Source organism: Saimiri boliviensis, chromosome 3 (assembly GCF_048565385.1).
Source record: "Saimiri boliviensis isolate mSaiBol1 chromosome 3, mSaiBol1.pri, whole genome shotgun sequence".
Classification (NCBI taxonomy): Eukaryota; Metazoa; Chordata; class Mammalia; order Primates; family Cebidae; genus Saimiri; species Saimiri boliviensis.
The window spans coordinates 2,142,688-2,156,480 of record NC_133451.1 but is presented as its reverse complement, the minus strand read 5'-3'; the positions used below and the strand labels follow the sequence as shown (position 1 = coordinate 2,156,480).

The window sequence follows — 13,793 nt, the reverse complement described above, 5'->3', positions numbered from 1 at the left end:
CCATCCAAGCTATTTACAGGGCTTTAGGGACCCCCACATAGGGTCAGGGCCACGTTGCCCTTCAGGCTGCTGGTCAGGCTCTACGAGCTGCTTAGGTCGAGTGCCGGGGCATCAGCCGGGCCCAGGTGCCATAGCAGGTGTGCTGTGGCCCTCACTCTGAGCTCTATGCCAGCTGCCCTCTTCTGTGTTTTTGTTGTGGTTATCTCAGGAGACCTCTGGCACTGTCTGACAGACTCTGGAGGCAGCAGAACCTCGGCTTAGGGCAGGCCTGAGTTCAAATCTCAGCTCAGTCATTAGCGATGTGACTCTAGCAAGTTAATTTAACTTATGGAAACCTCTCTTTTCTCACTCATGAAATGATAAAAGTAGCACCTTCTTTGCTGGGTTATTGTGAAAATTATTTGTTTTTCATCTTATTCGACCATTGTGAATTGCTCCTGTGTGTTGGGCTGTGTGGTAGGTGCTGGGACACAGTGAGGACACTGGGTCCTGCCCTTGTGAGGCTGTGTCCAGAGGGCAGAGTGTCGTGTGGCTGTTCTGCGCAGCCCCTCTCAGGCGCCTCACACGGCCTGGCACCCAGAAAGTCATGCGCGGTCACAGCTTTCTCAGGACCAGGAGAGCCTGTGTGCCCTCAGGCTGGCCAAGACCCTGTGACTATCACTTTCCTTCCGCTTCATTCCAGAGGCTGCAAGGACATAGTCAACAAATTAAAAGCAGGGCTGCCATCACCTTTTTGTTATTTCCACCACCTCCCCAGTGTGGCACCTTCCCTCTGGATCTTCCACCAGGTAGACAGATGAAGATATACAGGCCATACGGTACCTAGGGAGAAAAGCAACAGGGCCATGTACTCCTGGGTGCAACCCCTTCATCTACAGCTGAAACTATTCCCTGCATAGCGTTTCGCTTACAACTACTGACATTTTAGCAAACACCACATTGTAGAATTAAGACATCACCTCAGCACCTTGCTTTCACTGAGTGTTAAATAAAGGCTGTTAACATTGAATGTTTTTAGATTGGTTCTCCTATTTGCTTAAACACACTAAGTTCACGATGAAAACAGGTGCTGGGGTGTGCCCCATCCCCAAAGCTGGCACTTTACCCTGCATCCACTCACGGGAGACTCGGGCTGCCCAGAGCAAACCATGGGGGCTGAGTACAGACACCTTCTCTGCGGGGTTCGGCTGGGCTTATTTACACAGGCAGCTGAGAAGTGACTTCCATACATTTTGATGTTCACAGTAGCAGCAGAAAATTGTATGCCCTAGAGGAGATGAGAATTGTAAGAAAATTATTCCAATTTGCTTCCATTTCCCTAGCTTGGGGAACTTAAAATAGTCCTGCTGTGTACGTGCATCACTATGTGCTCTCTCTGCTCAGCTCCAGAGTGCTCAGGAGACACCGGCGTGATCTCCGCCCCCTGGACATTGCATGGACCTGGGAGATGAAATGGTCATGGGTGATCAGCACAAGCTCAAGTAATGTAAATAACATGATTGACTCCAACAAATTAGGAGTGTGGGGGTTCTGAGGCTTTCACCTGCAGAAACATTCGGATATCACCATTTGCTGTCAGCCTTGGTGGCCAGCTCCTTGCCAGATGGGAGTAATGGGGAGTCTGGCCCCTCCCAGTAAAGGATGGCTGCAGGTAGTGATCGTACCTCTATTCTTCTTCCTCGAAAGGCACAGTTCTCCTGGGTGCTAGCAGCTGGTGTCAGTCTGTGATGACATCTGCTTGCTAGAGTGATGTCTGACTTCAGTGCTCTCATGGGTGTGTGACAGCCACACCCCCAGTGTACTGGGGGCCACCCACAGGCCTCACCCACACTCAGACTCTCACCCAGTGGGACCCAGCTTCCTCCCAGATGTTCGGGCTCTCGTTAGTTGTCGCTTCCCACCACAGCGACTTCGGTCACCCTTGGTCTTTGGTAGCTCAAGTGCTGTATGTGCTTATTGCTCACATAGACACTTGTGAGTGTGCATTTGCTCATGGGGTTTAGGCACAGCACTCTGTCTGATGGCTGCTTTCATCACAGAGGCCCATAGAGAACCATGGCAGCATTTCATGTGTTTGGGAACATGAACCCGTGCACATGAACAGACATTCTCAGATCTGGCTGGTGCACAGTGCCACAACCAACAGGGAGCACTGGCTATGGAAAGCTTGGCACGGGCTGGTACCTCCTCCAGAGAGGCCTTGCTGAAGAGCCACGAAAGTTGGTTACAGAAGAAACACGTGGTTCTGTGGCAGCTTCCTATCTCCTGATTTCCTGGAAATTTGCCATCAGTGAGGCTGATTTGCACAGCCTCATTCCTCCGGGACCTGAAATACTCTCTCCTTCCCTCAGAGTGCCATGGAGAGTCTCCTGTGATACCCTTTTATTTTGTTCATTTGAACCCTGTGTTATGTGACTTGTGTTTGTGATACACACATCATGACAGACAGTAACTCCCAGAAGGCCAGATTTGTGTGTGAGTTCATTTTGTGTTGCTGCCCAGCCCTGGGCTGCATATCACGGGGCGTTCTGTGTAGCAGCACATCAGCAGTATGGGAGGGATGTATGCACAATGCGGAAGCAAAAGGAGGGAGTTTAGTCAAAGGTGGCCATTTATATATTAAATGTATTCAATTTTCATTATTGATGTGCTTCCAGTGCCCCTCTGTCTCACTGATTCAGTAAATACACACGTGTTACATACTTTCCATGTGCGAGCTGCTCCTGGAAAGGGGGATCCAGGTCCTCAGCTGTTCAATATTGTGATCAGTACTTGGACTGATCCTCTTCAGAGCATCGTGGCAGACACCCCAGCCCGCTTGATTAGGGAGCCAGAGGAGGTTTTCTCCTCAAGGGAAGGAAGAAGTCTCCTTGTGTGCAGACTTGAAGGATGAGAAGAATTCATGGTATCAGAAAGGTGGGGAGGTTAAAACAGTGATGAGATCCCACTACATACCTATTAGAACGACTAAGATAAAAAAACCAGAAACCCCTTACATTACCGTTTGTTGGTGAGGGTGTGGAGCAGCAGGCACTCTCACTCATGGCTGGTGGGAATGAAAAATGGTACGGCCACTTTTTGAGTTTGGCAGTTTCTTTCAAAACTAAATGTCATATCCAGCCATTACACACGTAGGTATCTACCAAATTAATTTGAACACTTAATGCTCACAAAAGAACCTGCACACAAATGCTTATGGCATCTTTATTCATAATTGCCAAAAACCGGAAGCAACCAAGATTTTTTTTAGAGGTGAATAGATAAATAAGCTGTGACACATTCATACTGAGAAATATTATTCAGTGATAAAAAGGAATAAGCTATAAAACCATAAAAAGGCATGAATGAATCTTAAATTCGTATTGCCAAATGAAATAAATCAATCTGGAAAGGCAACATACTGTATGACTCCAAATTATGTGATATTTTAGAAAAGACAAAACTGTAGAAACAGTAAACAGGTTAGTGGTTTCCAGAAGTTCAGGGCTGGGACTTGGGAATAAGTTTGGATAGGTAAAGCTCGGGGGATTGTTGAGGGTGGTAACACTATTTTGTATGATACTACAATAGTGAATAGCTGACACTATGCATTTGTCAAAACCAATAGAATGCACACTAGCAAGAGTGAACTATAATTATGTAAATTTTTAAAAGTCATTTATGAAGTCAGGGGATCTCAAGATAGGAAACAGAATGTGATATATCAGTCTAATCATACTAAATTTGTGTGAAACAACCTCACTGGGGAAAGTTGTTGCGGGGAACAGGGGGAGGAAAAGATGCCGACCTGAAATAAATGGAGTCTTAAAGGCAAAAGGTAGAAGCAACTGAGCACAGTTACTGCACTCTGGTTACTAAAGTTGCTTTCCACAGGGGTACAGGTGAACAATTCTGCTGTCACTGTGTATACATAGTGGAATTAAACATGCAGTTTTAATTCACGGATTTATTTCCCTTAACATAATGGCCTCCAGGCTCATCCACGTTGCTGCCAATGACAGGATGTCATTCTTTTTACAGCAGAATAGTATTTCATTGTGTATATTTAGCACGTTTTCATCTGTTCACCCATTGGCAGACACATAGGCTGATTCCCTATTTTGACTGTTGTGAACAGGGCTGTAGTAAACATGGGAGTGCAGATACTTATTCTTATACTGATTTCTTTTCTTTTCCATGCATACCCTGCAGTGGAGTTGCTGGATCATATGGTATTTTAATTTTCTTTTGAGGAACCTCCATGCTGTTTTCCATATGGCTGCACTAATTTACTTTCCTACCGATAGTGTACTAGAGTTCCCCCTTTCTTTGCATTATTGCCAGCATGTTATCATTTGCCTTTTTTTTTTTTAAATAATGGCCACGTAAATTTACATCAGGCTGGCCTCAAACTCCTAGGCGCAAGCAATCCTCCTGCCTTGGGTTCCCAAAATGCTGGGATTACAGGTGTGATCCACTGTGCCCAACCACAGGCTATTTTTAGATTTTATATTTCATCACTTCAAATAAGATGCATAAGGCTTGCAAAAGCCATTGAACTCAAAAAAGATGATTTATTATATTTACCCAGATATTGATCATTTCTGTTGCTCATCCTTCATTCCTGAAGTTCCAGGTTTCCCTTTGGAAACATTTCCCTTCAGCCTGAAGAATCTTCTGTAGCATTTCTTTTAGATTAGGTCTGCAGATGACAGAATACCTTAATTTTTATTCATGTGAGAATGTCTTTAACTCACTTTCATTCCTGGAGGATGTGTTTGCTGAAGAAAGAGTCCATTAAAAAAATTTTTTTTTAATTTTTTTATTTATTTTACTTTAAGTTCTGGGATACAGGTACAGAACGTGTAGGTTTATTACATAGGTATGTGTGTGCCATGGTGGTTTGCTGTACCTCTCAACCCATCATCTAGGTTTTAAGCCCTGTATACATTAGCTATTTGTCCTAATGCTCTTCCTTCCCCCACCCCTACCCCCTGACTGGCTCTGGTGTGTGTGGTTCCCCTCTGTGTGTGCATGTGCTCTTGTTCAGCTCCCACTTACGAGTGAGAACGTGTGGTGTTTGGTTTTCTGTTCCTGTGTTAGTTTGCTGAGAATGATGGTGAAGAAAGAGTTCTGAGTTGGCAGTTTTTTCCTTTAGTTGTGGTTCCACTGTCTTCTGGTCTACATGGTCCCTGAGGAGAAATCTGCAGTCATTCACATTGCTGTTCCTCGGCATAGAAAGTATTATTTTGCTCCGGCTATTTTCAGTATTCTTTTTTAAATCATAGTTTTTCAGCAGTTTGATTATGATGTTTCTGGGCCTGGTTATCTTTTAATTTACCATATTTAGGGTGGTTTGGCTTTTGAAATTGGAAAAGGCATGTCTTTCACTAAATTTCAGAATTTTAAGCCATTATTTATTCAAGAAAAATTTTTCTGTGCAATTCTCTTTCTTTTCTCCAGGAACTAAGAGAACACAATTTGATACTGTATTTTTATATTATCTCACAGGTCCCTGAGGCTTTGTTCATTGTTCTTCCCTTCTTTAGATTAGTTTCTGTTGACCTCTTTTCAAGTTTAATAGCTCTTTCTCTGTCATCTCTACATTATTATTGAGCTTATCCTATAAATATTGGGTATTTTTTAAAGTATCATGTGATTCTAACGTATAGAAAACTTGAGAGCCACTGACTTAGTACCCCAAGGCCTTCACATACTCATCTTAAAAAAAAAAAATGAGGATGACAATATGGCCTTCCCATTTCCCAGTCTTTCTAGGGGGATCTAAGGAGCATCGCTGTAAGACTACAGGACGTCGATGCTTGGCACAGTTTGTCAGATTTACCTCGGGAGTCAAGACCAACTGATAATGCCCAATGAGTTCTATTCCCAGACAAAGCAGGGGATTATTGTTCAGTGTACCACCAAGAATCCAAAGGATGTTGTAACAGAAATTCTCATGATTTGAATAGTTGAAACAGTCTAGAAGCATGTGAACTATTGCACATTGCCTGAGTTGTAAACGTGTGAAGGTGCTTAACAAATGGCTCCAACAGTTTGCAGGGGACACAGCCCAAGCCACCAGGTATAGTACAGGCTAAGGCAGAGGCAGGTACCAAGTGCCAGGAGCAATGAGCAAGGGGAATGACCAGCATCAAAGAGACCAGAATTTTCATCTTAAAATATGTTCTAAAATAAACGTACAATACACAAATTTCACAGCAACCTACCTATAGCATGTAATGTAGGAATTTTTAAGTTAACTGAGTTCATAATTTGTGCTGCTCTAAAAAGAATGACTGTACATAATTATGTTAAGGGTCACACAGGCTAGAGTCAAAGGGAATTGTTCTCAAATCTGCTGAGTATATTTAGTGGTATATTCACCAAAGCTGCATTTTGATATTAGACAATTGTATTAAGTATTAATGTGCTTATGCATGATACATTGGCTTACTTGTTTTAATATTTAATAAAATGTGATGTATGTTAAATACCCTAAGTAGTACAGATTAAGAGTAGATATTTTAACTAAAGCTATTCTCTTATTATTAACAGAATATCCAAGGTATCTCCAAGCACCCAATTCAGATTACTAAACCTAAGAATTTTAAAGGTAACTCATTTCTTTCTACCTTGCTAAAGTCTTGGGTAACTCTTTTTTGAGACAGGGTGTCACTCTGTCACCCAGTCTGGAGTACAGTTGTGTGATCACGGCTCACTGCAGCCTTGACCTCCTGGGCTCAGGTGATTCTCCCACCTCACCCTCCTGGGCAGCTGGGTCTAAAGGCATGCACCACCATACTTGGCTAATTTGTGTGTATGTGTGTGTTGGTGTATTTTTTGTAGACATGGGGCTTTGCCATGTTGCTAAGGCTGGTCTCAAACTCCTGGGTTTAAGTGATCCTCCCACCTTGGACTTCCAAAGTGCTAGGATTACAAATATGAGCCACTGTGCCCTTTTAAAGGTTTTTTAAAAGTTACTTGTCATTGCTTTTCTATATAGCTAACTGCTTCACTTTCCTGAAGTTCTCTGTATTTGCATGAACAGGATTTAAATATACATTGAAAAATAATAAACAGCTAAAGTGATATGGTACCTCCCTGTTAGCAGTTTACAAATAGAAATAGATGATAATTGTATCAGGAAAGTAGCTTTCCTCCTACCATCTCTCCCCCTAGCCTCCCAGTAAAGAAAAAACAAACATGTAATAGCCCTGGTGCTTACTAAAGTCTGAAAATTACTGGAAACATTTATAAAAGCATACTGACACTCTTCTTTCTTTTAAGCTATTCTGCTGTAACACTGATGGGTGCATTTCTAAAAAAGAGAAAGTTTCAATCTGAGCAAATGAGAGTTTTTCCACCCATGCCCCGTACACTCCTACCCTTGGCAGTGGCACTCCTGCCCCTCTGCTGGGAGCCCCGCTGTGCAGGAAGGTCCTAGCAAAACAAGGAAACCTGATGAGCAGTCCTTTCTTTTCCTTTCTTTTCTTTTCTTTTCTTTTCTTTTCTTTCTTTCTTTTTTTTTTTTTTTTTTTTGAGATGGAGTCTCACTGTGTTGCCCAGGCTGGAGTGCAATGGTGCTATCTCAGCTCACTGCAACCTCTGCCTCCTGGGTTCAAGCAATTCTCCTCCTCAGCCTCTCAAGTAGCTAGGATTATGGGCACCCACCGGCACGCCCGGTTAATGTTTTGTATTTTTAGTAAAGACAGGGTTTCACCATGTTTCTCCAGCTGGTCTCAAACTCCTGGGCTCAAGTAATCCTCCCGTCTCGGCCTCCCAAAGTGCTGGTATTATAAGTGTGAGCCACTGCGCCTGGTCCCAATGAGTAGTCCTTTCTAAAATACATTTGACTGTCCTGAAACAGTGTCCATGCAGAGGGATCCTGAGCAGCTTCATCCCCCGCTGCCCCTTTAAAATGTCTTCAGTGGGAAAATCACAGCTATGCTTCCCACATAGACCTTCCATCAGTGAGGCTCCGAGTTTCAAGATTGCTTTTACTGAAATGCATTCAGTTGTCAACGCCTGGGTTTTCTTCTTTTCATTAAGAATTCTAACCAGAACAGAATTTTTTTTTTTTTTTTTTTTTTTTTTTTTTTTTTTGAGATGAAGTCTCGCTGTGTCACCCAGGCTGGAGTGGCACGATCTTAACTCACTGCAACCACTGCCTCCCGGGTTCAAGCCATTCTTCTGCCTCAGCCTCCAGAATAGGTGAGACTACAGGCATGCACCACCATGCCCAGCTAATTTTTGTTTTTTTGGTAGAGACAGGGTTTCACCGTGTTGACCAGGCTGACCTCGAACCCCTGACCTCGTGATCCACCTGCCTCAGCCTCCCAAAGTGCTGGGATTACAGGCGTGAACCACTGTGCCTGGCCATATATATATGGTTTTTGAGACAGAGTGTTGTTCTTGTTGCCCAGGCTGGAGTGCAATAGTACAATCTTGGCTCACTGCAACCTCCGCCGCCCTGGTTCAAGCAGTTCTCCTGCTTCGGCCTCCTGAATGGCTGGCATTACAGGCATGTGCCACCATGCCTGGCTAATTTTGTTTTTTTTAGTAGAGATAGGGTTTCTCCAAGTTGGTCAGGCTGGTCTTGAACTCCAACATAAAGCGATTCACTGTCCTTGGCCTCCCAAAGTGCTGGGATTATAGGCGTAAGCCACTGGCCTGGCCAAGAACAGAAAAATTTGAAATCAGAAAACCTAGTTAGCTTTCAGTAGTAATATGTTATTTTTTAAATTACATTAAGGCCAGATGCCTTGGCTCACAACTGCAATCCCAGCAATTTGGGAGGCCAAGGCAGGAGGATCGCTTAAGTCCAAGAGTTTGAGACCAGCCTGAGCAATATAGTGGGAGCCTGTCCCTCAAGAAAATTAAAAATTAGGTGGTCATGGTGGTGTGTACCTGAGTCCCCACTGCTTTGGTAGGCTGAGGCAGTATTGCTTAAGTCCTGGAGTGCAAGGCTGCAGTGAGCTATGATTGTGCCACTGCACTCCAGCCTGAGCAATAAAGTGAGACCCCCCCATCTCTAAAAAACTTAAATTAATAAAAAATTCAGAAAAATTTTACATCTTAACTCTTGACGTTAGAATAATATTCAAATAATATTGTATGGAGGACTAGCTATGAGTCAGTTCATGACCAAATTCACTAAATGCTCTTGAAAAAACAATTCAGGTAAAGAAGATGAGATTCTCACCATCTCCCCGAGGGCCATGTTTGTTTCATCCAGAGGCCACACCTTTCTAGCAGCAGGTACGTTGCTGTAGCTTACTTGATGCATTTTCATGGAGTTCAAATGTTTAGAAATTGAATAATTCAAAGGTCCTTGTAGAATTCATTCTTTCAAATAAAGTATTATTTTTTTTGAGACAGACTCTCACTCTTCTCGCCCAGGCTGGAGTGCAGTGGCATGACCTCTGCTCACTGCAACCTCTGCCTCCTGGGTTCAAGTGATTCTCCTGCCTCAGCTTCCCAAGTAACTGGGATTCCAGGTGTGCACCACCATGCCCAGCTAATTTTTATATTTTTAGTAGAGACAGGGTTTCATCATGTTGGCCAGGCTGATCTCAAACTCCTGACCTCAGGTGATCTGCCTACCTTGGCCTCCCAAAGTGCTGGCACGAGCCACGGGCATGAGCCACTGCGCCTGGCCACTTTCAAATAAATTCTAAGGCACAGTACATAGTGACAAGTTTTGCTTCCAGTGTCCCCTCATGTCACCATATCTAAATCCCAGGTACCCTTGCCCTCCACCCCTGTGCTTTGTCTGCCCTGCTCCTTCTAGCTCAGAGTCACCTCCACTCCAGGCCCTTGCCCAGGCCATTCCTCTTCCCCAGAGACCATCTTGGTGCCCTCCTTTGCCGCCTTTGTGCCTTTGCTCAATGTCACTTTGTTGATGCAACCTATAAATAGGGTAATTTGTCATCCTATTTATAACAACAGCTCCCCTCCATACACACACTCTCACTCACTCCTGAGCCTCCTCATCTTGCACCATCCTCCCTGTTTCATCTCTCACCTCCTGACACAGGCCAGAGGACCCTGGCAGATGGGAGGCGGGCATGTGGACCTTCAGGCTGCTGAGTGAGGAGAGTCTGAGGGTGGCCAGCTGGGCAGCACCCACGAGGAACGCTGCTGGCAAACTCTAACTTAATGCAGAATTCTGCCTTACAGACTTTTCACAGATTGAATTGCGCATTCTTGCACATTTATCTGGGGATCCAGAACTTCTGAAGTTATTCCAGGAATCTGAAAGAGATGATGTATTTTCTACTCTGACTTCACAGTGGTAAGATATATGAGCTCACAATACTATCAGATCTGCAGGAAGGCCAACATGATTTTAAAAGCCTGAAATTATTCCAAGGCTGCTTTCCTAAGACATAAATTATATTTTTTGTGTGTCTAGTAATTAATCATTTTGAGAAGAGTAGGTAAGTAGGATGCCATGAGTTACCTAATTATGAAAGAAGTGGCGGTTCTTCTCCACCAAAAAAGAAGTAATTCCTAGAGAATGTCATAGAAAAGATAAAGTAACCAGCAAGTCACGCGCCCTGCAGGCGAGCGCCATGGAGAGAGTGAGCCGGTGCTGGCTGTGACGCTGCCCTCGGAGGAGAGCCAATGTGCTGCTGTGGCCTCAGCCCCAGCCTGTCTGTGGGCCAGGGCATCTCGAGCTGCGGGTGATTTCACGACCCTGCCTGCGTGGCTTATGCTCACAGAGAATTCCAGAGGCAGGTCGTCTCAGGTTTTGTTGGACAGCTTGGCAGTGTGGTCCAAGGCTTGTCCTGCAATTTTATTCTCAGAATGATGCTTCTGTTCCTCCTGGTGGAATACCTGCTCCAGTCTCCACAGCAGGAGGGGGAGGCAGATGCAAGGCTGTCTGTCCTCTGCTCAGCGAAGTCCAGGTGCTCCTGGGGAGCCGGTGCAGACAACTGCTACACCCCACTTTCTAGAGCAGGTCATGCAGCTGCGCCAGCTGCAAGACAGGTGGAGAGACGACACTCCAGAAAAAAGGAGGAGAGGATTATTGTGCTTAGCTTATACGTCACAGGTGTTCGCCGGGCAGCCGCATCAGTGCCCCTTTGAGGAAGGGAGGGGGGCAGGGTACGCTTTTGGAATTTCCCTGCATCAGAGTCACTGTCCCCTCAGCAGCTGCAGGCGCCACCTCCCCATCACCTTGGGCCTCTCCCGCTCAGCCTGCGGCCCCTCACACCTCTCTACGCTTCCCCTCCCAGCTCACATCCTGCCACCTGTTCACCCTCAGGATGTCACACAGAAAGGCTGCCCAGCACCTGCGGGGTGGGAGAGGAGTAAGTGGATCATGGGGATCCCTCAGGGTGGAAGCCAGAGGGGAGAAGTCAGAGGGGAGTGGGTGGCGGGTCTGTTCTTCAGCTCTTGACTAGGCCAGCCCCTGCATTCTCAAGCCCCTGCACTCCCCTCCCATGCGCCCTCCTGTATCCGTCTTTGCTCAAGGGAATCGGGCCTGCGAGACCTCCGGCTGCTGTCTGGCCTGGTTGCCACCCCACTCTCCCAGTACTCCCTCTTCGGCCACCCTGGCTGGGCCTGAGCACACCAGTTACCCACCTCACTAGGGCCTTTCTGCCCTGGGGCTCAGGAAGCTCTTTCCCCAAATGTCTGTGTGTCTCCCTCCCCAACCTCATCCAAGTGGACCCTGTGGGCATCTCCTCAGGGACCTCCCCTAACCTCCCTTCCCTGAAGTTCCACACAGCACCGCTCCTCTCTGGTCTGATGCACTTTTGTATTGCTGTACTGTTCAACCGGCTGCAGCGTCAGCGCCCGGGGGTGAGACCTCATCCCTCTGGTCCCTGCTGTGCTCCACAAAGGGTGGGGACTCACAAAGATTTGTCAAATCAATGAATGAATAGTATAGAACTCAAATTTGCATTTGAATCAGAAAAATATCTTCAGAAAGGCTACCACCACAAGACTCTTCCTTGAATGACAAAATTCAGGAAGAAATGTTTTATGTAATGGGAGCAGAGGATTGAGAATGTTACTGTACACTAAGCTGGACTTTAGAGTAGCTGTGAAATTGTGTTTATGATGACAGCAGGGCAAGTGACAAAAGCAAAGAGTCATGAAGGGTTTGCCCAGCACGGGAAGAGGCACTGTACCGGGTGGACATGACACGCACAGCACGCGGTGGGGTACAGGCACCAGGAGCCAAGGCCAGCTCTCGAGTCCTGCCTCCCACCCGTATCCAGGGTGTCCTCTTGTCGTTCTCTCCTGTCCTCTGCCCTCCTCCTCAGACCCTGTCCTTTCACATGAGTGGCCTCCACCCCAGTCGGGACCCACCCTAGGACCCCAAGCTCTCCACCTCTGAATGCCCAGATCTGCACCGGGTCCTTGCTGGCCTCATTCCCAGCTCTGCCACTGGCCCTCCTCCTGGCATCTCTGTCCAGGTTTGTCACTTAGCCAGTCTTGACTGCACCCCGCTAAGCTCCAACAGTGCTGAGACCCAGCCAGCTCCAGCTCCTCCTGGGCACTCAGGAAAGGCCCCAGGATGGATCCCAGGTCACACACAGACACACTGTCCTCTCCGATTGGTGGGGACGGACCCCAAGTGAATAAGGGCACACACACACCCCTTCTCCTCTCTGCCCAGCGGGGATGGACCCCAGGTGAATGACACACACAGACCCCTTCTCCTCTCCACTCAGCCCCATCGGCCACCCCCTTAGGAAGCTGTGCTCCTCTGACTTCTCCCTGCTCTCTGGTTTCCAGCACTGAGTGATCCCCATGAGCCACCTGGCTCAGGTGCTGGAGGAAGTTACAGGGTGGTGGCAGCTGAGTCCACTAGAAGTCAGGTCATCTGGCCTGAGAGAAGTCCTTAATGTTCTCGACTTCCTGTCTTGTCTTGTTGCTCCAGACTTTTTTGATCTCCCACAAATAACTGTTATTCTCTTTTAATCTCCAAAGAGAACCTCCCCTCTTATTTAAATGACAAAGAAGAAAGCCTAAGACGCGGCTCCCGAACTCCCTTCCACCCTGCCTCAGTGTCTCCATGTACCCTCCTCCCCTCTCCAACGGCTCCTGTCTCAAAGGAGGGAGCTTCTCTATTGTCAGGATAAGGACTGTGCAGGGCACATCTCTGGGAGAGGCTGCGTCTAGACCTCGGTGTACCTGTTCCTCCTACAGCTGTGCAGTGCACAGCCAGCCTGGCCTTACATGGCAGCCTTCATACATATTCCTTTTATTTTCCATTTTTACTCTAGTGTTGTTCATATATCCTTGTTGATTTCCTCTTTCCCGTCTACTGGAGGACAAAAAACCTGCTTAGGATTGCCCTAAATATAACCGTAGAAAGAAATCCTACCCTCAGCCTGGTTGAAGACCTCATTATTGCTTAGCTACAAAAGAAATCTACACTTACTGCCTCTACTTTCTCACTGCCAGCTCTTTCTTACTTCTTAAAACAAACTCATTTTTACCTACATACCCTTTTCTCTGTATTTGAAGCCCAGAACTCCTCACATCTAAGACAGTGATTGCCTTCAGGATGTGCCTAGCCCCGAGGTCCAGGGCCAGCAACAGCAGCAAGGGCCCCGACCCAACCAGGGACAAGTCAGAAGCTCTACAGGGTCTTTGTGGGTATGCAGCATCCCTGGCCCCTGCCTGACTCCATGCTTTCTCCTGATCTCTGCCTCCGCTCTTGGGGGCAGAGCTCTCACAATCTTTTAAAATCAAGATGTAATTCATAGACCATAAAATTCACCCTTTTAAAGTTACAATTGGCCTGGCATAGTGGCTTATGCCCATAATCCCAGCATATTGGGAGGCCCAGA

General features: G+C 46.3%; 1 protein-coding gene across 1 annotated transcript in view; it reads left to right on the top strand.

Annotated features, from left to right (window-relative positions):
* Positions 1 to 13,793, top strand: part of POLN (DNA polymerase nu) — a 157,144-nt gene that overhangs the window by 90,529 nt on the left and 52,822 nt on the right. Inside the window, 3 exon segments of the mRNA XM_039468501.2 lie at positions 6,538 to 6,595; positions 9,163 to 9,240; positions 10,162 to 10,276. Of these exon segments, the coding sequence (XP_039324435.2) occupies positions 6,538 to 6,595; positions 9,163 to 9,240; positions 10,162 to 10,276 (251 nt within the window).